Source organism: Erithacus rubecula (assembly GCF_903797595.1).
Source record: "Erithacus rubecula genome assembly, chromosome: 6".
NCBI lineage: Eukaryota > Metazoa > Chordata > Aves > Passeriformes > Muscicapidae > Erithacus > Erithacus rubecula.
The window spans coordinates 53,981,744-54,004,952 of NC_136688.1; the positions used below are offsets into that span (position 1 = coordinate 53,981,744).

General features: G+C 43.8%; 1 protein-coding gene and 1 long non-coding RNA gene across 2 annotated transcripts in view; both read right to left on the reverse strand.

Moving 5' to 3' along the window:
* The window catches only part of MTHFD1 (methylenetetrahydrofolate dehydrogenase, cyclohydrolase and formyltetrahydrofolate synthetase 1), a 39,869-nt gene extending 27,064 nt beyond the window's left edge, over positions 1–12,805 (reverse strand). Inside the window, exons 1-7 of the mRNA XM_079308249.1 lie at positions 12,614–12,805; positions 4,446–4,530; positions 2,120–2,179; positions 1,420–1,473; positions 917–1,053; positions 695–795; positions 259–395 (exon numbers count right to left, since the gene is read on the reverse strand). Of these exons, the coding sequence (XP_079164375.1) occupies positions 259–395; positions 695–795; positions 917–1,053; positions 1,420–1,473; positions 2,120–2,179; positions 4,446–4,530; positions 12,614–12,654 (615 nt within the window). The 5' untranslated portion in view covers positions 12,655–12,805. The remainder of the gene's footprint in view (positions 1–258; positions 396–694; positions 796–916; positions 1,054–1,419; positions 1,474–2,119; positions 2,180–4,445; positions 4,531–12,613) is intronic.
* A 7,660-nt stretch (positions 12,806–20,465) lies between these two features.
* On the reverse strand, positions 20,466–21,173 carry LOC306803861. The gene is made up of 2 exons (XR_013774728.1): positions 21,059–21,173; positions 20,466–20,951 (listed from the first exon to the last, which is right to left on the reverse strand). It is a non-coding gene; the product is annotated as an uncharacterized lncRNA (long non-coding RNA).
* Between the last annotated feature and the right edge of the window lie 2,036 nt (positions 21,174–23,209).

Here is a 23,209-nt window from a genome sequence, read left to right on the forward strand (position 1 = left end):
TTAGGAAGGGATGATTAAATTCGCAGCACTTGCTCAAAGACAACAAAAATAGTAATTTTATTGTTCTAATTAAGTGCCAAAAATAACCAAACTCCTATTCCAGTGGAAGCATTTACACAACCATGCAATGAACAGAACTGGGAAACCAATTCAGATTAAAGACACCCCAGACCTAATGACTCACAGCAGCAACACACTGAGCAGCAATGTGTATGGAGCAGCAGTGGCCTGGAACAAGTAACTACAGCCTGTCCTTACCTCCTCAGCCAGGGTGGAGGTCTTGGAATGGCATGTGGTGACTGTTGCATTGTTCCAGAGCAGCAGGTCGTGCATGGGAGCCCCCACGATCTTACTGCGACCGATCACCACGGCTCTCTTCCCTGCCACCTGCACACCTGCAGCACAGAGACAGGAGAGAGCAGAGAGGAGTCACTGTGCAGCCTGGCACACACTAACTCAAACTGCTCTGGAGTCCTGGTCAGTTTAAGTCTGGCCCTGGTACTTCAGAATAATATGCTTTGCTGTGTGTGGTAGGGAGGAAGGAAAGACCATTTTAATTTAGTTCTTTTACTAAGGCAGCAGAGATGAAATGTGGTACCTCAGCAGAAGTTGTGAAGCAGAGCCTTGCAACGTGTGTAATTTCTACTCTTATTGAAGACTATGCAGTCATGAATAATGCATGAAACCTCCTCACCTGTCTGCCTGATGAGTTCCATGCATCCCTTTGGTGTACATGGAATAAAGCAGTCTCCAAGGTCCCCTCTAGAGAGTTTCCCAGCATTGATGCTACTTAAGCTGCATTTTGAAAGAATAAAGGCCAAGTAAGATACCCAGCCTCACTGTTCAAAAGAAAATAAAGAAAAAAAGTTTCTTTCTGGAGTAGCTGCCATGCTCTCCAGGGATGAAGTCAGTTTACCCATCCACGTCCTTCTCAGGTGCAACAGCATTGGTTATTTTTTCTGTGTTGATGGGTTTATTGGAGTCAAGTGGCAGCTGCACTATAAAGCCATGAACAGCTGGGTCTGCATTCAGAGAGGCAATGCACTTGAGCACCTACAACAGCAAACACCAAAAAACTAATGGCTGATGAACTGAAATACAAATGATATAAAGGAAAAAACATAATCCTATCTGGATTAAAAGACACAAACTTGCATTTCTTTTTTCCACCCAAAAGTATAAACCACTTGCCTTTTTATTTAAAAAAAATAGATCCTAAAGTCTCTAAACCTTACATTGTAGTGTTTTCATTTTCCTCAAAAAAAACCCCCCACAAAAACATCTCAGCAGATTCAAATTCTTTTTTCATTAATTAGTATAAATAGGCAAGTAGTCTTTTTCTATACAATTACAGGGCAAAGATATCTTAAGCTCAACACCAAAGTGATGTATTTTTTCATCACTGGCTATATTACTTACATCAGCTTCTGTTGCTGTGTTTGGCAATTTTATGTGGTTGGCACTGATCCCAATCTGCAAATGAGAATAACAACAAATCATCTAATTTATGAATTGACATCCAATTGACCTGGCTAATCTCTATATCCAGCTAAATCACAACTGAATTCTGTCACATTTCCCAAGTCTATCTCCTGTTACTAGAGCTTCAGGCCCTACAATTTAAAAATAACATCAAAGAAAGATCAGTGCTTTGCCTACTCAGTCTGTCCTATTCACCCTTTGACATTAACACCATCAGCTTTGCTTGACAGCACACTGCCTTCAAATGCCAGGTATCACCTAGGGAAAAATGCATTCATCTGTGTTCCTGCCCTGCTGAAGCATGTAATGTTCTACCTGTGACAAGCACAAGGCAACTGCAGGTACAAGACACTCAGGGAAGATAAGGACAAGGCCACAGATCAGGAAAGACATAACACTTCAGACAAGTGTAATCTATGATGATCACAGAAAAAGTGCCACCAACCCACACTGCTATGACTAGAGAACCCCACTTGACTCAAGTTACACACCTACACTAGATTCTTGCAACTGAGAACTCAGGCCAATGCTGCTTTCTCCAATACTAGCAAAACTGTTGACTTGCATCTGATTTTTCATATTCAGATCTGACCAACTGTAGGAGGGTAAAAAGTAGTCCTAAAAGCCCAGACATTACCTCAGCAGCAGCCTTCAGCTTCATGTTAATGTAGAGGTTTGAATCATCCCGATTCCCAACCTAAGGATGAAAGGACAGTTGAATCACAGCACACAATAGAGACCCAGACATAGGCTGAGATGGGCTTAACCCTCAACTTCCTTGGATCTACATCAAGGAGACAGAGGTATTCCTGAAATACTGTAGAACACACTGATAGAGGATATAAGCAGCTGGAGCTAACAGAAAAGTTCTTTCAAGTACAAGGCAGCTAAAGACAAGTTGTCTGATCTCCTGCACAAACACCATTTGCATCTGTTGAAAAACGTTAAAAACACAGTGGTCTCCAAAGCCGAAAATACTGCTTGCCTTCTGATCTGAGAAAGTTCAATCCTTAGCTAATTAACATGATCAGCAGGTGCTGATAATATTCAATTATCTAATTAAGGCTTTCAGAAACATTGGGCATCTTTGATACCCAGGAATCTTAATTTTATGTACACGTGTGCTTTGATGGAGATATTTCTTCCACTGCTGTTTTGAACCTTGAGAATTTTCCTGCCAAACAAAAAAACAAAACAAAGACAAAGTGATGCACAAACAGAAGGCAGCAAGTGGAATAAATGGCTGCAGGTTTTGGCAGTACTGGGTGTTTACAGTACAACTGCAGCCCAGGAGACCACTTGCATCATCCAGTATGTTTTGTTAAAGGTAATACTCCTTCCAACCTTAAGAAAATAGGTGTCAAATAAGGAAAAGCTGATAAGCAAGCTCTTGAAATCCTGTTCCCTGGTACTTGGGAGCCATCCCTGGTTCTCACATAGGCTACAAGCTGCAGAGGTGACTGCATTACCTGGTCACCCAGAATACAATGGTTCTTCCTCCCTAGGTAGAGATAAAGGTGCTGTCTCCCCTGTAAAGTCTGCTGTGACTTTAGGAAAACATTTGCTTCATACAGGGCAGAGAAGGAGGAGATGTCAGTAGTTTTGTGAATAAGGAATTACTGACTACAGGACAAAAAAAATAAAGATTAACTTATTTATTCTTTGAGCTCAGAGGACACCAGATGCCTCCCAAGAACAGAGCACATAACCTATGGTGTGCTACAAATAAGAAACTGCTCATTGTCACTGAAAACCAGACAGCTGCAAATATCAGTATTAGGAGATGAACTCCAAGCCCAGACTGTTTGGCAGCTCACAGAAGTGTCAGAGAGCCAAAGTGCAAACAGGTTGTAAAGGACTCTGAGACAATCCAGTACCAAATACAGACCCACCATGAAAACAATCCAGTAATTCCACAAGACAGCAATTTTTGAAGACAGTTTATGAGGTCAACATTACAGCAGCTTTCATCAAAGCACTACTAAATTTTTAGACCCTCTTTCCCTCCTTCTAAGCATCTGCAGATAAATTTTCAGTAGAGACAACCAACTTAAAGCTAACAGCACAAGCACAGATTTGTTCCTGTCATCTAAGAGGAGCATGGCCTTTGTGGGGCATGGTGGTATTAGCACTGGAATCCACAGACAGGCACCAAAGGCTCTGCATGAGCCCAAAATACTGAATAAGGACTGCTCTAAACAGCCACTTACATTCCCTCAATCCTTTGTGGACACACAGTTCCTTCCTATTGCATGACTTGATACTGCTAGTCACCTTCTGACCTAAGCACAAAGAGTTTCCATTTTTTATAGCTGCAAAGGAAAAAAGATTCTGCCAAACAGGTCAAACCCCCCTACTTGACATGTGCTTTTCACCTCTGCAAGCCTTTCTGTGCAGGCCAACACTTGCTCACTTCTGAGATTTATCCAATTCAGGACAGGATGTTGTTCCATCCCTTGCACTCAAAGTCATTTTGGTCAAAGGTAGTTTTAGTTTTGTCTGGGTTCCCTCCCCTTCTCTGCCCCCCTTTTGTCCCCATGTTTTGACATAACAGCAGACCAAATCACTTAATAAAATCCCGTGGAGGATTTCTGGTACAAACACATCTCTGAAAGCTGCCAAACTTCAGGGCTCACTCAAGAGCAGAGATTTGGAATAGACTCTACAAGGACTTCTTGCTCTTAATAGGCAAACAGCTTGATTTCACTATTTCACAAACACAACACTCCAACAGAGAACAGGGTCTGAAAAAAGAAATAAAACAACTGAAAAAATAATAAAAAAAATTGGGTCCTGATACTTGGCAAAAAGACCTAACAGGACTGTGTTACCATCCCACAGAGAACACTGTTCCTAATAAAATGCTACCAATTACAAGGCAGCTCTGATGAAGCTCATCAGCTGTGCCCTTACCACTGGAAGCAACTCATATTTTCTGTAGTTGTCATTAGAGAAAACAATACCTGCAAAATGGCAAGTCCTGGTCTGAAGCCTGGAAATTTCTCAGTCATCTCAACAACTTGCTGCTTTAGTCTGTCTCTCACTTGTCTGAAGAGGGAAAAAAAAAAAAAGAAAACAAATACAAGGTAGAAGTTAGTAATAGGGCTGAATTCTAATAGAGTGATGCAGTTGTTTTGATACAGTCAGGAGTTGTAAAGGTGACAGATGGACAGAATGGCAAACATGTATTTATGCCTCCAGTACACAGCTCTCAGCAATCTCCAGATGAGACTGATGTCCATAAATCACTAAGACACTCTGGAAACAGGTTAATTCAAATTTATTTAAATAATTTTTTTTTTAAAGTCCACACTGTGCTTCTTCATGGTCTCATAGGATACAAGGGTCAAAAAAAAAAGTTCAAAATTTGGCATGGAAACTCCTGGGATTTCAAACTCCTTTCTCAAAAGGAAATTCTCTTTCTACCTATTTTGTAACTAAAATTACCCAAATCTCAGAGGCACCAGTCATCACTGTCACACAAGCTGTCCTGGTAAAGGATTATGAATCCACAATGGTAAAATTCTGGGAAATAACTAAACAAGCAGGAGGTATCCAAAGATAAAGCAGGGATGAGAATGGGAGGTGGACAGGTGCAAGGAAAAGTCACCAAAGCCTGGTACACACCTCAGGTCAACTCTTCAGTAAAGGCAAGTTTTAGGATAAAACTGTAAAAAACCACAACTTTGAAGCAGAGCACTGATTAGTTTTTCTAGTTCAGATGTGAACTCACACCCAGTTTACCATGGAATGTTTTAATAACAAGTATTCAGCACTGAAATTAGCCACTGGCAGCTCAAAAGCCACTGTTACCACCTTGGCCCAGCCTTGCACTCCTCTCTAATTTGTCAACCACTCTGGCCCCACACACAGTCCTTAACCAGGGAAGCTGCCAAGCCCAACTGCTCCATCTCCTCACAACAGGCAGTCAGGATTCTGAAAGAACTGACCAGTTCTGTCCATCTCACAGCACTGGAAGGAGGCTGTGGCACTGCATTGCAAATGTAGGAGACACTCAGAACCAAAAGCCAGGCAAGCAAAACCTCACAGGACATGAGGGGCTTGACAGGCATGTTCTTCATGTCATCTCCATCCTGGGAATGTGTCACATTCCCATTCTCAGAGATAAGAAGGTGCTACCACCACACTCAGCAAATCTACCCTGCACCAAACATCCTTTTGTTTAAAACACACATCTCCTTGTGCTCATCTACCTTCAGATCAGCATCACCAGGACTTCCCAAGTGGGACCAGACTCCCCAGACTGGAGCAGGTGCCAGTTCATTAAAAATGTGAACAGCAAGGGTACAGGAATGGGGTACATAGCTGATGCCAGCTGGGAGCTTGTGATTGCTGCACAGAGGGAAACTTCAGGAAAACAGACAGCCAGTGAAGCAACTCTACCCTGCATCTATGAGCTCCAAATTAGAACTGCCAGGGGCAGGAAGACAGGGAAATGGGAGCAGCACACAGCTCTCTCGAGGCAGCAGCACTGATCCCAGGGGACAGCTGCAGCTGGCCCAGCTAGAAGCAGCCCTAAGGCTGTTTTCAGTCTCATCTCAGAAGGAGTCACAGCCTCTAGCTACATCCCAAATCATGCCCCTCTCCTGCTGCATCCTGAATCACATGGTCAGAGCTCTGCTGCACCTGAGGAGTGGGATCAGGGTATTTATAGGTGTTTGCATCCAATCAAGTGGTTCAAAGTCTCTTAACAAGCCTCAATGGAAGCAACTATTTTCAGCCTTACTTAACAGTGGTTCTGAGCCTTCCTTTGGCTGTCACCTATGTAGAAAACTTGATATCAAGACTAGCTGATGAGCTCAGAAAACAGTCTCATAGCAAACCTTACCACAGCAATTCTTTGTGCTTAAGCAACAAAAATTCATCTGCTGGGAAGCAAAATCCCCAAGTGCCTCTCCTTACACCCCAGCTGTAAACCCCTAGGGAGGCACCTGAGCTGGCTCATGAGCAGCCTCTAACAACAGCACAACGATCTCAAGGAGCATCAGAAACCCCCTAAAAGTGGCCTGTGAATGGGGGATGTGGGCAACTTGCCAAAGGAACTCTTTCTGAGGTCTCTGGTGTTGTAGTAAGGAAAGGCCAGCACTGGCTTGTGGCCAGCAAACAAAAAGAAAGGCAAAGAAACATGAAATATGAGAAAGGGTCCCAGGTTTAGGTATTAATTATATTCTAGTCTTCTCAGCTGAAGTGAAATGAGCCCCCCCCAGTTTCCTCCATCCTGTGAAGCAGGGCTGTGGTGTGCTTTCACCCCCAGCAGCCACAACTATTCACACACTACATTGCTGTCATTTTCTGTAATTAGACACTAGGTCACTTCCCCTTCAGCTCCAGAAGAAAGGTAACACCCACAAACATACAAACGTGGTGCTGTCAGTGCAGTTTTCTTTAGGAGCCTTGAATCAAGAAATCACTTGCTAGACAGCCACCTAGCGTTGGGTACCACTGCTCTCCAGTGCTCACAAAAACCACAGGGGCAAAGGTTTGAGAGAAAATTCAAGGAAAAAAAGAAGAAATCACAGACTTACAAAAGCCATAAAAAAAATCTTTGCAAACCAGCAGCCATTTAGTTATATTGTCTGCAAAATTCTATTGTGGACCTCAGGACTTCCCAAAGATAAAAGTTCTTATTGATAAATCAATACCACTTTTTACTAGCTGAATGAAAACTCTTTTAACTCTTCAAACAAAAAATTTGCAATTCTATGTGACTGCTTCCCCAAAAGCCTTCTCTCTGGCTCCAAGCCCCCTCCTGTGCCCACGTGCCCTTCCACAAACAAACTCATGCAGCAAACAAAAGTCCAGGGTCCACACAGGTTAAGGACAGCACACAGTTCTAAGCATACAATGCCAGCTCCAAAGATTAAAGAACTTGTTAGGATTTCTTTCTGTAGACTGCAACAGTGAGCTGAATTTAAATTTATTAAGTGAATGTCCCAGAAATTTAAACAAAGGACAAACCACACTCCTTCAGCTCTGTTGGAAATGGAGAGAACAAGGCTCCCATGTCAGCAGAACCCCACTGAGGGATTATGGACACAGCATCGTACTGGAAATGACATCAGGCTGTGTTTCTGTCCCTTCTGTGAGTAACAGGGTCCAGGGTCTATGCAAATAATGCCAAACACAGGACCTGGCAAACACCTCCTCAGAGACAGTGATGCTCCAGTCCCCAAAGGGGAGGGTGTGGCTTTACTGCCTGGATCACAGATTCCCCGAGGGCTCCATAAACATGCAGCAGAAATGCTCCTGCTGCAGCCCTTCAGAAACAGCTGCATGAGGCTGATGGTCCTGCAGGTCCATTCTGCTCAGAGCTGCTGTCCCTGCAGCCATTCCTCCTTACAGCCTGCAGCACTGACACTGCTCATCTCCTGTTCCTCCCATGGGAGCATATTTTTCCAACATAATGTAGAAAAACAAGCTTTCCCATCTCCAAACCACCATGGCACCACATCCTAGCTCAGCACAACTGCATTATCTTAAAATGCTGGGAGGGGGCTGCAAAGAAGAATGTCACAGTGAACCCAAAGGAGGCACAGAGGAGTGTCTTCTGGCTCAGTGAGTGGCACTGGGATAGGAAATACCTTGGGAAAGACCATCTGAACACTGCTGGTACTTCAACAGATGGCTCCAGTTGCAGGAAGACATCATTTAGAGCTGGAATAATTTCATATGTCTCCCACTCTCTTATTTCATGCTCCACTGCTGCATGCTCCTGGCACACTGTCATTATCTCCTAGGAAAAATGCCTGCTACTTTCTACCATTTCCACATTCACAAGGTTTTTTAAACACTTTTTAGTTGTGTTGATGGCTGGAAAGGCTGACCTGGAACATAGACTAGAGTAAAAGGAATAAAATAGGTATTTATTGAAAGGATACAGCTTGGGCAGTGCAAGAGCCTGGCCAAGGCTACACCCATTTGTCAGCACAAATACATGCATGAGCTCTCTCCAGACCAGATAAACACAAAAAGCCACTTCTGGTTTTTTAGATGCTTTTTCATCATGTCCAGAATTTCAATCCAATGTGGGTCTGAGAGAGGCAGCAATTGAGGCACTTTGCAAATGTGGATGACTGACAACAGAAGAGCTTAACACAAAGCTGAGTCTTTAAAACTCAGAAGAACTTGCCCCAAAAAAGAGTTATGATACCACATTCCCATGCTGCAATACCTATGACACTAACCAGGCTGGCTTCCCCAAATGGATACTGTATATAATACCCTACCAGCAGGTGATTTCATCAGAGGAAAACACAAGAGCAACAGGTAAGGACTCAATCCACCTTTGGGTGGCTGCAAGCACTCCAGACAATATTCTAGGCCCTATCTACAAAGGTTTGCCTTCTGAAGGAATGATACTGAGATTTTCCTCATTCCATGAAGGGGACATGGCAATCCCTGCAAATTCTTTGCCTTCCCTGTAGGCTGGGGCAGATGTGCACAGATCACAGATCTGTGGCCTTGCTGTCCATCAGACAATATTTTCTTCTCTCTTATCAGTTCTTTAGAGCAGGGTCCCATTTTTTTAAATTGTATCTGCACAGCACTGAGCACAAGGGGTTCTTGCTCACATTTGGGCCCACCCAATAGCACTGGCAGTTCACTTTAACTCAGCACATCCAGAGCATAGTGCAAGCCTGACCCATTGTGGGTAGGATCTGGTAAAAGAGAGCTCAGAGATCAGGGAACTTTTTCCACTTCAGACTAGAGTTACCTGGAGTTACAATAGAACTCAAAAAAAAAAAAAATTAAGGCTGAGGATTTGTTTACTACACTGTTACCTCCAGTTTTAAGTTCAGCCTGATCACCACTTTCTTGAACACTCTAAACCCAAAGCACTACCTGGCCCATCCCTAGGGGCTGTGAGGGGTGCTAAGTCTTCCCTGCCATCACAATTCATCAGCCACTCTCCCAGAGCAGAAATATTGGTCCACTCCTGGTCCTACCAACCAATCTGGGCCAAGCCAGAGGTTTCCAAACCTGGGCTCTTTCAGATGGTAAAGCCTGAACACAAAGCTCATCACGATGGACAAACTGTAAAGAAGAGCCACTACCATATTTTGCTCTGATTATCTCTTTAGAAACAGAAACAGAGATTGATTTTTCTTCAGGGAATACCAGCAATAAAAGGTGGAGAATACAGTACTTTTATTACCTAAAACCCACGATATCTTGAATATTTAAAGCACCGCTTCTCTTCCTCCCGTGAGTCATTTGTTTACTGTACTGTTATACAGTAACTCATCTTTTGTAACTCATTTGCCAATGAGGCAAATTTAACTTGGAGCAAAATCTAAGGCAGAATTACTAAACAGCCACTCAGAGAAGTAGAGGAAAGCCACCCTCAGCCAACTCAGCCAGCTCAAATTGATGCAGAACCCATCCAATATTTGATATATTTCACAAACTGTGCAGGCTTGTTTGTACTGACAGAAGCAGACTTAGATGCATTTTGATGTTGATGCATTAACATCAACACCAAAATCCCACAGAGAAAACAATGTCTGCTGTGTTCTCCTTCCTATGCCCAGCCTAACCACATTTTCCATCCTTACAGGTAATACTCAAAGCCACTGAAAATGTCCATTTTCCTTTGTACCTCTTCTGAGCTTTCCAAAGGTGTGAACTAGCTTTCTAACCTCATCAAATTTTCCTTATTTATAGAGGCAAGGAAACTCTCTCAAAGTATTTATTCTCTTTACATGTTTCACAAGAATAACAGTGCCAGTATCTACCTGAGTTTTGTTTAAATAGCTGACATGATTGTGAATTAGGTACTTTTTCATCTGTTTTGAGGAAGGGGTGCTTGGTGGTTGGAGGTTGATTCAATTCATTTGTCAATATTTGACTGACTTACAAACAAACATTTTTCTTGATTAAAGGGTAAAGTAACAAAATCCACCCCCTACAAGATAGTAACTGAAAAGGGCTTGCAGTTGATGTAAAATCAGGGACGTTCCCTTTCTACAACAGGCAGTTCAGTTGAAAATTCCTAGAAAAACCACATGCCTATCACTTCTGCTGCTGCCAGACTCTTGGCATGGAGGTGAACTCTGGACAAGGAGAATCCTTTGGAGCAGCACTTCTCTAGGGGTCTGGAAGAAAGGGACAGCTGTCTTCAGCTTCAGTCCTCATGATTCCTTCAATTACTTTACCAGAAAAAGACAGAACTACCTAAGGCCCATGGAGAGCAGGTGATGCTTTTGCTAAATTGAACATAAATACAGCACAAATAAAGGAACTGAAGGACAGTTCAAACTGAACTGAACAAACTGCACTTATTTTTTCATTTTGTGGTGTCTTCAGGCCAAGATTTGATGACTCTGGAAGACAGAGATCAGCCAGACACCCTAAGAGGTATGCTGGAAGTTAACCAAACCTTTCTCTTGTATGAGCCTATTAAATGCTCACACTTCTTCTCAGGTATTTGCACATCATGAATGTCCTCTGAGAACTGCTAGTTTATAGCTGCTATTATAGTACAGAAAACAAACAAACAAACAAAAAATTCACTTTTATATATTTAAAATTAAGTAAGTAATGTAACATGCCATGCCAAGGAAGCTAGAAGTTTTAATGTGAATTAGCATTGTACCCAAACTAGAATCTTTCCAGGACCTACTGCACTTCAGGGTGACTTTCTGTGACAGGAAAGAAACCCCACAACAGGCAAATCATGAAATCCCACCAGCAGCAAGCACAGGCATTGCAGTGTGCTGGCCCCAACACTGCCAAAAGGATCAGGTGGAATGAAGCATGTAAGACTGAGACTGCAATACACAGGTGGTACTGGATCCAAAATTACCAGGTAGAAAACATGTAAGCATCCTTTCCTCACAGATATCCAGATTCAAGGTACATCAGGCCTACTTTTCAGAACTGCTCCACTGCTGGTTAGATGTAGATGTGGCATACACAGAAACACTCAAGAGAAAGACTGACTGCTTTGCTGATATTACCTTATACCTTTCCAAATGTAATCTGTCTTAATTCCCTGGCTATAACAACAGGAGATACCCAATGAACCCACCAAACCAAACCCTGTTTCCACAGGGTATAACAGAACCATTACACTGCATTTTCCCCCAGACTAGGGAAATTTATTTGGCTTTCTTATCAAATGTGTATGTTGAGTGGCATAAGGAAAAACAAGCAAATTAAAAGACACAATGCAGGCTCATCTATACCCAGGGCTTGCCAGCTAAGTAAATGCTGAAAACTACAAGAACACACCTTTTTCCTTCAAGGTCTCCCAAATCTTTTCAATAGCTTTGGCAGGACACCTGTGAACATTCAGCTATGTGTAATCCAACATGCAGATAAACTTTTGCTTGTGAAGTATGAAAAGAGAGCCCATACCTAAAGCACATGTTCCCAACTCCTGCTCATAAAGCATCCCAGCAGCCCAGCTTACACTCACAGCAGCTGTAGGTCAAACCAGAGGCTCTCATCTCACCCATGCTCAGCAGCCACCAGCTGCTTTCTGGGGAAAGAGACCCCACCAGACACACTGCTGGTTTCTGGGGAGCACTGACAGCACTTTGCATTCTCCTTCAGACCTTTCATATTGTACTTCATCTAGTAACTCCCAGTTTGCAGCCAGGAAGGAGCGAGCTTTGGCTGCAAGGTAGTGAAAAAGCTTTAGGGTGTCTCCAAAACCTGCCTCGTCCATAGAGCCAGAGTGAAAGCTCGCCACAACCCATCCTGTTGCCAGCACACCCGGGGACCGCCGGGCACCGCTCAGCTCCCGGCCACACCGGCACTGCCGGGGCACCGCTCAGCTCCCGGCCACACCGGCACTGCCGGGCACCGCTCAGCTCCCGGCCACACCGGCACTGCCGGGGCACCGCTCAGCTCCCGGCCACACCGGCACTGCGGAGCACCGTTCAGCTCCCGGCCACACCGGCACTGCGGAGCACCGCTCAGCTCCCGGCCACACCGGCACTGCCGGGGCACCGCTCAGCTCCCGGCCACACCGGCACTGCGGAGCACCGCTCAGCTCCCCGGCCACACCGCTTCCTTCCCGAAGTCAAAAGCCCCGCGGCTCCCAACCTTTCCTGCCCGAGGGAACCCGGCCGAGCGCTGCGGGCAGGGCGGCCCCGCTACGTACCCGGAGACAACCTTTCCGCTGAGGATCTCGGCGGGGGCCATGGCTGGGGCTGGAGAGCGGGCGAGCAGCGGGCGAGCAGAGGTGATCGCGGCGGGGCTCCCGGAGCTCTGCGGGACGCGCTGTGCCCGCTCCTGCCCCACTCCCGCCCCACGTGGCCCCGAACTTTCGGCGGCCCCGGCCCCGCCGCGCAAGCGCTGCCCCCGCCCCGCCTCGACCCGCCCCGGGGCTCCCTCAGCGCGGCCGCCGCTCCTGCTGCCTCCCGCGGCTCGGCCGCAGCGAAATGGCCGCCAAAGCGGCCTCCAAAACACCCTCCAAACACCCTCCAAAACGCTTCCGAGGCCGCGCTGCCGGGCCTGCCCGGCCCCTGCTCCACGCAGAGCGGGGCCGGCGGGAGGGAGAGGGCAGCCCCGGGGGGAGCTGGGGCTGAGGGGTGCTGATGCTGGGCTGTGCACGGCGAATGTGTAGGAAAATCTCACATCAGTGTGAGAATAGGCTGTGTTTCTTGTCCTGTGGTTGTCATAACTGGTTGTAGCAAGAGGAGATTCATAGATTGACAGAATGGTTTGGGTTGGGAGGGACTTAAAAGATTATTTAGTTTCACTCCTCAGCCATGGGCAGCGGCACCTTCCAGGCTGCTCAGAGCCCCATCCAGCCTGGCCTTGGGCACTGCCAGGGATGGGGCAGCCACAGCTGCTCTGAGCAACCTGTGCCAGGCCTCGCCACCCTCACAGCAAAGAATTTCTATCCATTATCTAAATCTACCCACTTTTCGGTTTGAAGCCATTCCCCCTTGTCCTATTGTTACATGCCCTTGTAAAGCATCCCTCATTCTTACTTGCATATAAATAAATAATTGTAGTTTGTAGGATTTCAACTCATTTGTCCAACATAAAGTCACCAAACCAGTGGCTGACCAGAAAGAGGGCAATGAAAAGGAGGGAGGGATTGTGGCCCAAATTCATAGGAGTTTTTCAAGAGTGAGAAACAGTTCCCTAACAGTGGCACTAAATAATCCCATTAAAACAGGTGAAGGCATTAGTTTCCTGTCAGATCCATGCAGTTGTCCACATGTACTGTTATTTGCATAACCAATACTTTCCTTACTCTGCAGACCAGTGCTGGTGTTTTAGGACCTTTCTTAGAGAGCTGGATGTCAGTAGTTTTCTCACACATATGGCACATGAGTGATGAACATCCAGCCAGAGCTGGGGATGGAAAAAGCAGATAAATATCACTGAGACAGACTTGCCCAGGCAAGATACTGCTGTGACCCAGAGAACTGTTAAGGAACTCATCAGTGTTCCCTGCACACGGTTAGGGACCAGGTCCGTGACTCAAGAAACTGGTGATAAAGTTCTGGGGCAGAGAACTGGCAGATGGGGATTGATGCTGGGCTGACCCCACAGTGTTGGATTGCTGTTGGGGAATAGCAGCACATTCCTCCAGTAAATCGGTGCTCTTACTGTTTTTTGGGACCTAGCAACATCTGCCAAGTGTTGTCAGTACAGCAAAGAAATGGGATAATCTCACTGCAAACTATCAAGCTATGGAGAATCAGGACTGGATGTTAGAACAGCAGTGTTCCTGCTGAGAGTTTGAGGCTGAAAATGCCTTTGTGAAGTGCTTTCACATAGACTTTTGCTTTACATAGAATGCATAGGTCTGGAAAAATTAAGTATCTGTTCCAAAGAGTTTGCTGAGAAAGTTTTCAATTCTGCTACTATGAAAGATCACAAAGGGATTTGGTGATTTTGAGAAGAGAGAAATGCAGGTCTTGCAGCTTCCACCTGGAGTATAGAACTGTGAGGATAGAAATATACAGGCCCTTCTTTTTCAGAAGGTCACAGGTTTTAAGGCTGCCTCTTTGGCATTCTAGTAGGGAAATATAAACCATACATAGTTCAAAACTCATCTGAGTTTCATTCACTAAAAAGTGACATCTTTTCTGCTTTTATTTCTGCTTTTTTTTTTTTGTTGAAGTTAGAGATTGCTACCTGGAGTGATTAAATTACCTTAAGTTGACAACGTGTTGTAATTGCAGGATAAAAGGTCAGAAATTTTTCTTTAGGAGTGACTTGGAAAAGAGAGAAAACATTGTAGTTTAAGTCTTTTATATGTTAAATAAGAAAAGCCATAGGAATAAATACAAAAAAGCTAGAAAAAAGCTTATTTTCACCCTTCATTATGTATTCCCTGTATTTCCTGGAATGCAGCAACAGGCACTTGCAATATTATACAATCAAAACTAAGATTATGCAATTGGTCAAGAGGAGAGATTTGTCTAGTCTGCTTAAAATTCTGTACCTTAGTTCTTTCTTCTGTTGCCTTTATCTGAGGCCTGAATGAACTCTTGGAGGGGGAAATGCCCCAGTGTTAAGAAAAAAAAAACCAAACAAAACAACAAACCACAAAAGATGAACTCCTTCAGATAAGGAGTTAAAACTACGGATAAGCTCACAAAAACAACTTTTGCCAAAAATAGACCTAACTCTCAGGATTACAGTGTGAAAATATCAGGCAGGAAAAGAAAAAAAAAAAAAAAGAAAACTCTTTTGTTTAAAATATCCAGGTGACTTAACTTGCAGAGTGGGCTGAAGATACTGTTGCCATCAGGGGCTGGAGATTCCTACACAGAATTGCTAACTTGCATGATTTACATGAGTGTGAGCAATAAATCTCCCTTCTTGCTTTTCTTAATGCCTCAGCTTTTGAATAATACATATGTCATGATGACAGATAAAACTTCGAATATTACCCAAATTTATTGCAGGAAAGGAACTAAGAATACTTCCAAACAACTTCTATTACTTCTTTAGTTTTGCTCCAGATTCTAATTTTCAGGGAGGGACACACTCATGAATTTTAAATATACTTATGCCAGAAAATCAGACTAACCTTTTTTCTCAGAGCAGGAAGTCCTTTTGTATTTCTAACTTGTCTGATGTGGCAGTCAAGCTGGAAATTTTCCTCAGCAGTTTGTGTACATCATGTCTCTAAGTAAGAACATGCTCTTTAACATTTATTCTTAATTTTCATTCTGAGATCAAAATGCTGGAAAAGGTGATGGAAAGGAACAGAAAAGGGATTATGTGATGAGAAATGGCTGAACAGACCGTTCTGCCCAGCTCAGAGTCATATCCAGCCTTGAAATGTAAAAAAAAAAAAAATTAAAAAAAGTAAAAGAATTAAAGTTTCTATTCATGTGTAGGAATTCTCAGAGAAACACAGTGTAAAGAAGACAAACATTGTGAAAATATTTACAAAGTTGACAGCAAAATCTTTTTTTTTTTTTTGCATTCAGTATCAAAGCATGCTTACTACTTAGTGGTTATTAGGATAAAGAGAGATAAAAACAGTTACTTTGGGATAGGCTGAAGCCTCCATATAAGAGAGTTCTCTCTGCTCTGAATATTGCTCCAGCACAGCCATTCTCCCTCCCTCACCTCCCTGCCAGGATCCCTGGGTTTGATTTGGCAGCTCCCACAGTGTGACTGTTTACCTTTGCATCCACCCCCTCTTACCCAACATGTCAAAAGTTATGAAGCTTGCTCTTTAAAAAAACCCTGAAGGCTGCAAAATACATGCCAGAAAGAGCAGAAAGTTACTGGTGAGCTAACAGCTGTGCTCTGATCACACAGGGCCCCAGAACCTGTGATTTGTCATAAGAAATTGATCCCAAACCATCAAAGTAGGAAGAACTTTTAGCTTTGCTTTACCCATTGGGTGGGATGCATAGGGTAGGACATTGTCTATATTAAATGGGAGGAACAGATAAGTTAGATTAGTTTTATAAACCTTGATCAGAAAAGGGATTTTGAGAAAACCTGTTTTCAGGAGCACACCAGAAAACCAGTGTTAGACTTTGATACTTCAAATGCTTATGGGGAATCTTTGGTGCTTAAAGATGGCCCACTGAACAATGAATAACATTACCTAAGAATGTACCTTTATTTTTTTGTAAAACCTGTGAAGGGTACTTTCAGTGTAGGTGTTTCTGGCAGGGAGGTAAAGCTGGTTGTGCCCCACAAAGTCACAGTAGCAAAAAGACCTCTTAAATGCTATCCTGGCCCTGTCTCCAGCTTGCTGATCACTTGCCTGCCATGCAGGGATTTTGTATTGACCATTGTTTATCTGTTACTCTAAAGACAGCAATAACAGTTCAGATTATCTCTGAATTTCCACTTGTGTTACTATGCCAATGACACAAATTTTTACATAGTTGAGTGAATTTTCCATTGGCTGTTTTTCTTGTTCTTCCAGCTAGCCTCCTTTAGCTACATCATCTTACCTTCACACACAAATCCAACCGTTCCCATTGACCTCCTAGGGATGCTGCATAAGGTCTTGGTAACAGTTTGAAGAATTTTGTGTCACACTTGATTCCACTGAGAACAGTGCCAGAGTGCTTGATAAATGTCAGCCCTGGGTTGTCCCAACTCTATGATGTTAAGAGAGAATTCAGATCAAAGAGACCATTTTCTAAGTAGCTCCCTCTCTTACATGGTAACCATACCTGATACTTCTACAGCATGTTGGGACACTCCATGCAGTAAACAAAAATGAATTCACTGTCCCAACCTGCCTGTGAGTCATGCATTACCACATTTTTCAGATAAGGTAGCTGAGAAAGAAGGGAATATTGATTGCCTAAAGCAGAATACAAACTGAAGCAATGGAGCTGTGATTAACTACCTTGACATTTCCACCTCCTCCTAATTCTCTTTGGCTAAAAATTTTTAGTTAACAGTGTGTGCCTACAGAGGACTTCTCCCTTCTTTGCCTAAGAGCTGAGTAATTTGGTAGTTGCACCAAGAACTGCTCCATTAATAGATGAGGCAGAGCCTGGTGAGGCACGTTGTTCAGAGACACATTGCTAATGTTCACCCTGAGGCTGTGGAGTGTGTCCCTTCCCTCATGCTCGGCTGCATCAGGGAAGAAAAGCAGTGACTCCAGTGATTTAATCTCACAAGTCTGCAGAAATCTAGTGCCTGTCTTGCACACCTCTGGGAGAAAGATTTCTCAAAAGAACAGTAAGGCTTGCTCATGTCTGCTACTGTGAGCTCTCTCTGAGCTTTCTGATTCATAAACCAGATGGAGATCTTGTTAGAAAGTCTGTGCCATGAAATGGTCCATCCTTTATTCCTGTTTCTAAGACCTTTAAATAATCCAGCAAGGCAGTGGTAATATTTTGTCCTGTGTCAGCCATGGCTGGCAGGAAGCTCAATAAAGACCTTTCTGGTCCTCTCTGTTGTTTTGAAGCTTTGGATATTGGACATCTGTAGCCTGAGCACCCTGGTGCAGATGCTTGTATATGTAGTAATTCTGTTTTGCAGATAAAATGAGCCTGTGAGTGATGAGCTGTGCTCCAAACTGTTCCTGAGACAGAGACAGTGGCTGGTGCTGCCTGGAAGCAGGAAGCAGCAGAGCCTGTAGACTTGCAGTAGAATGGAAATATGGTGAGCTCAGCAGGGAAAAGACTGCTTGGCCTGTGATTCCTCTTTATGGCCTAAAAGCCAGAAGAAGAAAGTGAATAATCCTTCCAAGAGGAGCTGTGCCAAGCTGGGATGTTGCTGATGTCCCTTGTGCCTGCCAGACAGAGCAGTGTAGGACTGGCAGGCAGATTCTGGAGGATCATACAGGATCAGCAATGACATGATTGTAGCAACGAGTCAACAGGGCAATGAGATTGTGCCCTGAGACCTCTCCTGCAGTGTAACATCAACACCAGTGCAGGCATTGATGCTGTGGACATTCATGATGGGATGGGAGAATAGGAAGAGATGAGCAGTATGGTCTGAGTTGCTGCCATGGTTTAGAGCAGTTTAATTTGAAATGTGCTTACCAGCTGATGTTTCTGGATGGTAAGGGGCACAAAACATGCTGAGACTTAGGACTGTGAAGAAAATTTCTTATTTCTTTTTCTCAGCTTTGGAAAAATATTAAGCCTACAGCCTGCACCCACAGTCATGAGAGCCCAAAAGTGGCTTTGACTTCAAAGGATCAGGCCTTGAGGATGGAGTGGAAGAAAGACCTTTACTTCTACAGCCATGTGTTATCCGTAGTCTTCTGTGGGGTGGTTTGTGCCCCCATGTCACCTTCCTAGGTGGATGCAGTACTGTTCCATCTCCTGCTTCCCATGGAGATCCACAGCTCTGTGAGAAGAAGGGGAACATCCCAGAATTTGTAGGATGGAACATCCAAGGGTCCTTCTGTTTTAGTTGTTTGCAGGAATACCTTTCTGTTTTGGGAAAGCACTTTGTAATGTGTTTTTGTCCAAGGTCCCTCTCAGGCAATTCTGGCTTAGCTGGACCAAAGTGCTGTTGAAATCAGTGAGGGTGATTCTGTGCCTGTTGGTTCAGGAAATTTGTGTCATCATGTCTTCACCTCCTTATGAGTGGATTTCTCTTGAGGTGTGATGTTATTGTTCATCATTATTGATGTTAGCTACATTAATGGCATTTTAAGAGTGAAAAGTACAAAACATAATAATTGGTTATCCTATAAAGAGAAACACCATCCTGATCCAGGCCTTAGATTTTGTTGAAAAAGAGTCTGTCGATGGCATTATTAACATAAATATTTCAATTAATTTTATATAGATAACTTTTTATTTGCACCAGTAGCAGAATTAAGCTCTTTAAACTCATCATATTCAGCCATGCTGCTGCTGTACATCAGGGCTGGATTACTGGGATTTTGGGGAAGCCTTTCCAGTCCTATGACATTGACAGCTCTCACAGTTGCAGCTGAAGAATGATAAATTCAAGCTAAAATAACTCTAGGCTGGAATTGAATCAACCAATCTGTCAATCACCTGAGGTGTTTATCACACAGGAAAGGATTCACGTGGGGTGCTTTCTCTTGTTGCCTATGGGGAAGCCTTAGGGTGGAGTAGGGGTGTGTATCCTGAGAGGTCAGGGGTTTGTGTGGTTGCAGGCAAGAGTCTGGGCATAAGGAGCTGTTTGTGCATCTTCACTACCCTCAGCTTGTGTCTCAGCAGCTACAACTCCTTCCCCACCTCACTGCACCCAGTGGGAAGTATTCCACAATTATCTTTTAAATGTAAGAACTGAAGCTGGTAGCTCTCACTGTGAGGTTTATTATCTTTTATTTAAGTGTGGTTATTATGAGGGGAAAACATCCATGCTAGAGCTAAAATTGCTTACAAATGCTAACATACACTCACACTTCCCTTTAGTCTCCATGATTTACCATTTTCAATTGCCCCAGTGCTGTTCAATCAGCTGGAAAAAGAGTTGGGATATGGTGCTTGGCTTTTATCCTGGCTGTTTTTCACCAGTACCCATCTTACAGATGATGCAGGCTTAGACTTAGAAGATTTGTATCATGTTATTGAAGAGGGCTTCTGTGAAGGAGAATTGGCCAATTTGTCTGCTTGCCATTGGCCAAATGACATCTCCTGAAAGCCCTGGGAGGTAGGGAATGGAGGAGTCTGGTGGGTTGCTGGTGTCCTGCCAAACTGCACTGCAGGGTACGTGTGGCAGAGCCTGTGCTGAGCATCTGGATGAGCTCAGGCTTTCTTTCTAAATGTCCCAAATATCACCATGACATAAACACGTGCTTCTGAGCTTGGGCTGGAAACCAGGCAGCTTGATTACAAGATGAATTTGGGCTTAAAGCTGAACAGACTGTCTTAGAGTGGGTAAATAACATTACACATATAGGTATAGTGGATGACCCTATCTGGGTGCCAGACACCCACCAAATCCTCTCTCACTCCTTTCTGCACCTGGACAGAGGAGAGAAAATACAATAGTGAAGATTCCTGAGTTGAGATAAGGACAGAGAGAGATCACTCACCAAATACCGTCACAGACAAACTGGATTCCAGTTAGAGATATTAATTGAATTTATTGCTGACAAAATCAGAGCAGAATAATGAGATGTAGTATAAGACCTTAAAGGCACCTTCCCCCCCACCTTTTTTTTCCTTCCCAGCTCTACCTCTTCCCCACCAGTGGTGCAGATAGGTGGGAATGGGGTTATGGTCAGTTCATCACACGTTTTCTCTGCCACTGCTCAGGGAGAGGAGTCCTTCCCCTGCTCCAGGGGAGACAGTTCTCCATGAACTTCTCCAATGTGAGATTATCCCATGGGCAACACTTCTCTCCAGACTGCTCCAGAGTGGGTCACCCTTCCAGGTTGCTGTCATGAAGGAAAGAGGCTAAAATTCAAGTCAGGCTGTTTACTTTTCAATCTAGAGTTTACTGAAGGCTTTGTATACTCATGTTAAGTGCCCAGTGAGAGCTGATGTTTCTTATGGGAGGAAGAGGAATTTTCCTGAAGATACAGACAGCAAATACTGCTCATGACAATGCTGAAGTAAAAAAAAATTTGTGCCATGCCCCAGTATTAGCAGATCTCAAATACTTTCTTGTGGCAGGTTAAGAAATGAACAAATTGAGTGATGTGAAGAGTACCCACAACAAACCCCATCCTTGGGCCAACCATTCAAGCTTTGACCAAGATAACAGGTTAAAAAATGTTAAAAAGTCTCTTGTTTTGTTTTAGGTGTCCCTGTGCTGTGGCAGGATCCTAGGATAGTGCTGTTCCTGCTGTGGTGTTGTGATGGAACACGCTGTGACATCCCAGCCCACTGAAGTGGGTGGGAATCTTGCAATTTGTTCTGTGACAGTCAGTGACTTTTGTTTTCACAGGTGAAGCAATGTCTGTGGTACAATGATACAAACGTCACAATATAGGTGCTTGACCCAGTGGGAAAAAAAAGCAAACAGTAACAGTAGCTGCCAGCCAAGGCAAATAAAGCTTGGAGAAAGGTAAGTTGTTTAGGATTTTTTTTTAACTTTTATGAAGTATTCTGCATGGACACAGAATTTCTATTCTTGTTAAATGGCTCTGAACAAGAATTAGTCATCTTTTCTTAAATAGTGAGAAACATTTTGGTTATACCACAAGTTTGAAGTAAATGCTCCTCACCCAGCAAGGGCAAGAATCAGTGCTTCTTTCCTGGAGAAATATAAATTTCACAAAGAACTTCTTTAATTTTACTCTGTGAGGTCGAGATGGGGTTACCTGTCAACTATGTCCATAGGCTATTCCCTGTGGGCTGAGCCCTCTGAAAGTCGAGAGGCCGGCTGAAAGAAATCACTTCAAATGTGGTTTTAGACTTTCTGAATGTGTCCCTGACTGCACAGGTATGGCAGATACTGCACTTGGTAATGGTTAAGGTCAACACAAGCTGAAAATCTGCATGGAGCAGAAAGGACATTTAAAGGTGTATAACAAATGTCACAAGCTCACAGTCTCTGTGCTTTTACACAAAACCCCAACAGCTGTGTTTAAACAATCCTGAAGGACACTCTTGGTAAAAGGCAGTGCTGTCGCTTCCAGTTCCGAGGGAGTGATGGATATGAAGGGAACCTTTCCCCACCTCCCATGACAAGTGGCAGTGGCAGCACATGCTGAACACATTCAGACAGTGGCAGTATTCCCAGTGAAGCACATGCTCCCCTGAGCTTCAGGAGCAGAACTGGGCAGACAGCATTTTGCCCAAGGCCTTTCTATGCTTCCAGTTCTACCTGGAGGGAGCCAGTTATTTATAGAAAAGCATGTGAATTCTCCTTTTTCAGTCTCTTCCTTGCAAACCATTGCTCTTCAAAAAATATTTTGATAGTGCCATGTCCTGCAAGTAGTGATATTGCCAGGACTCTCTCTTGAAAGAGTTATTTGGAGAGTCCTCTACACCATTCAAAAAAAAGGGGAACATGTTAGACTGAATTTAACAGCCTGTGAGTTAAGCACAACCTGCCACTCAAACCTGCATTATGATATTAGTTTCCATTAACTTGAACAAGAACTTTGTGGATCTAAATGTTTATTCTGCCACTTGCCCTAGTACCAAAACCATTTGTGGAATTAACCTGGTAAAATCTAAATGTTAAAAGGCAAAGCAGTTTCCCAATGCCTGGTGTAAGATCTTTAGACTGAAAATTGACAATAGAGTGTTTTTTCTTGCCAGGTGACCTGCCTTTAGTTTTCTCCTGAGAACCTCTACTATAGCTGTGAAAATAGATTACACACTTTTCTATCAGAGTGTTTCAGTACTGTGTTTACACTCTAACATGCAATTAATATGCTCCACTGTACACTGAGTTTAGTGACCACATGGCCCTTGCATGCCAGAACCGAGAGACTGGACCCGAGGTAGATGCTTAGTAAATTGTGAACTAAAGCTGTTATTCAGATGTTCAACACAAAGGGGAGCTCTGGTAACAGAGAAGAGCAGCTTGGCCTGCATCATCTGCAGATACTGAGCGGGAAAGGATGGTGTAAGGCTGCTCCCAGCATTAGTCTGGTCCTACGGCTTTATTTACAAAACCTAAGTGTATTTATCGCATTTGCTAATAAAGAGCTCTTTTTGTGCAGGCAGTTAAAGCCTCTACAGCTGGTGAGATAATCGCCTGTGTCTGTGTGATACAGAACTCCTGCCTGTGTGGCTGAAGACAAAAGATTTCTTTCTCATTGTTTAGGTTTCAGCCTCAGTTCTACTGACTACAGATTAGTTCAGTCCCTATGACTCCTTGGTTTGTGCTGTCTGGAAAACAGGGTACATAC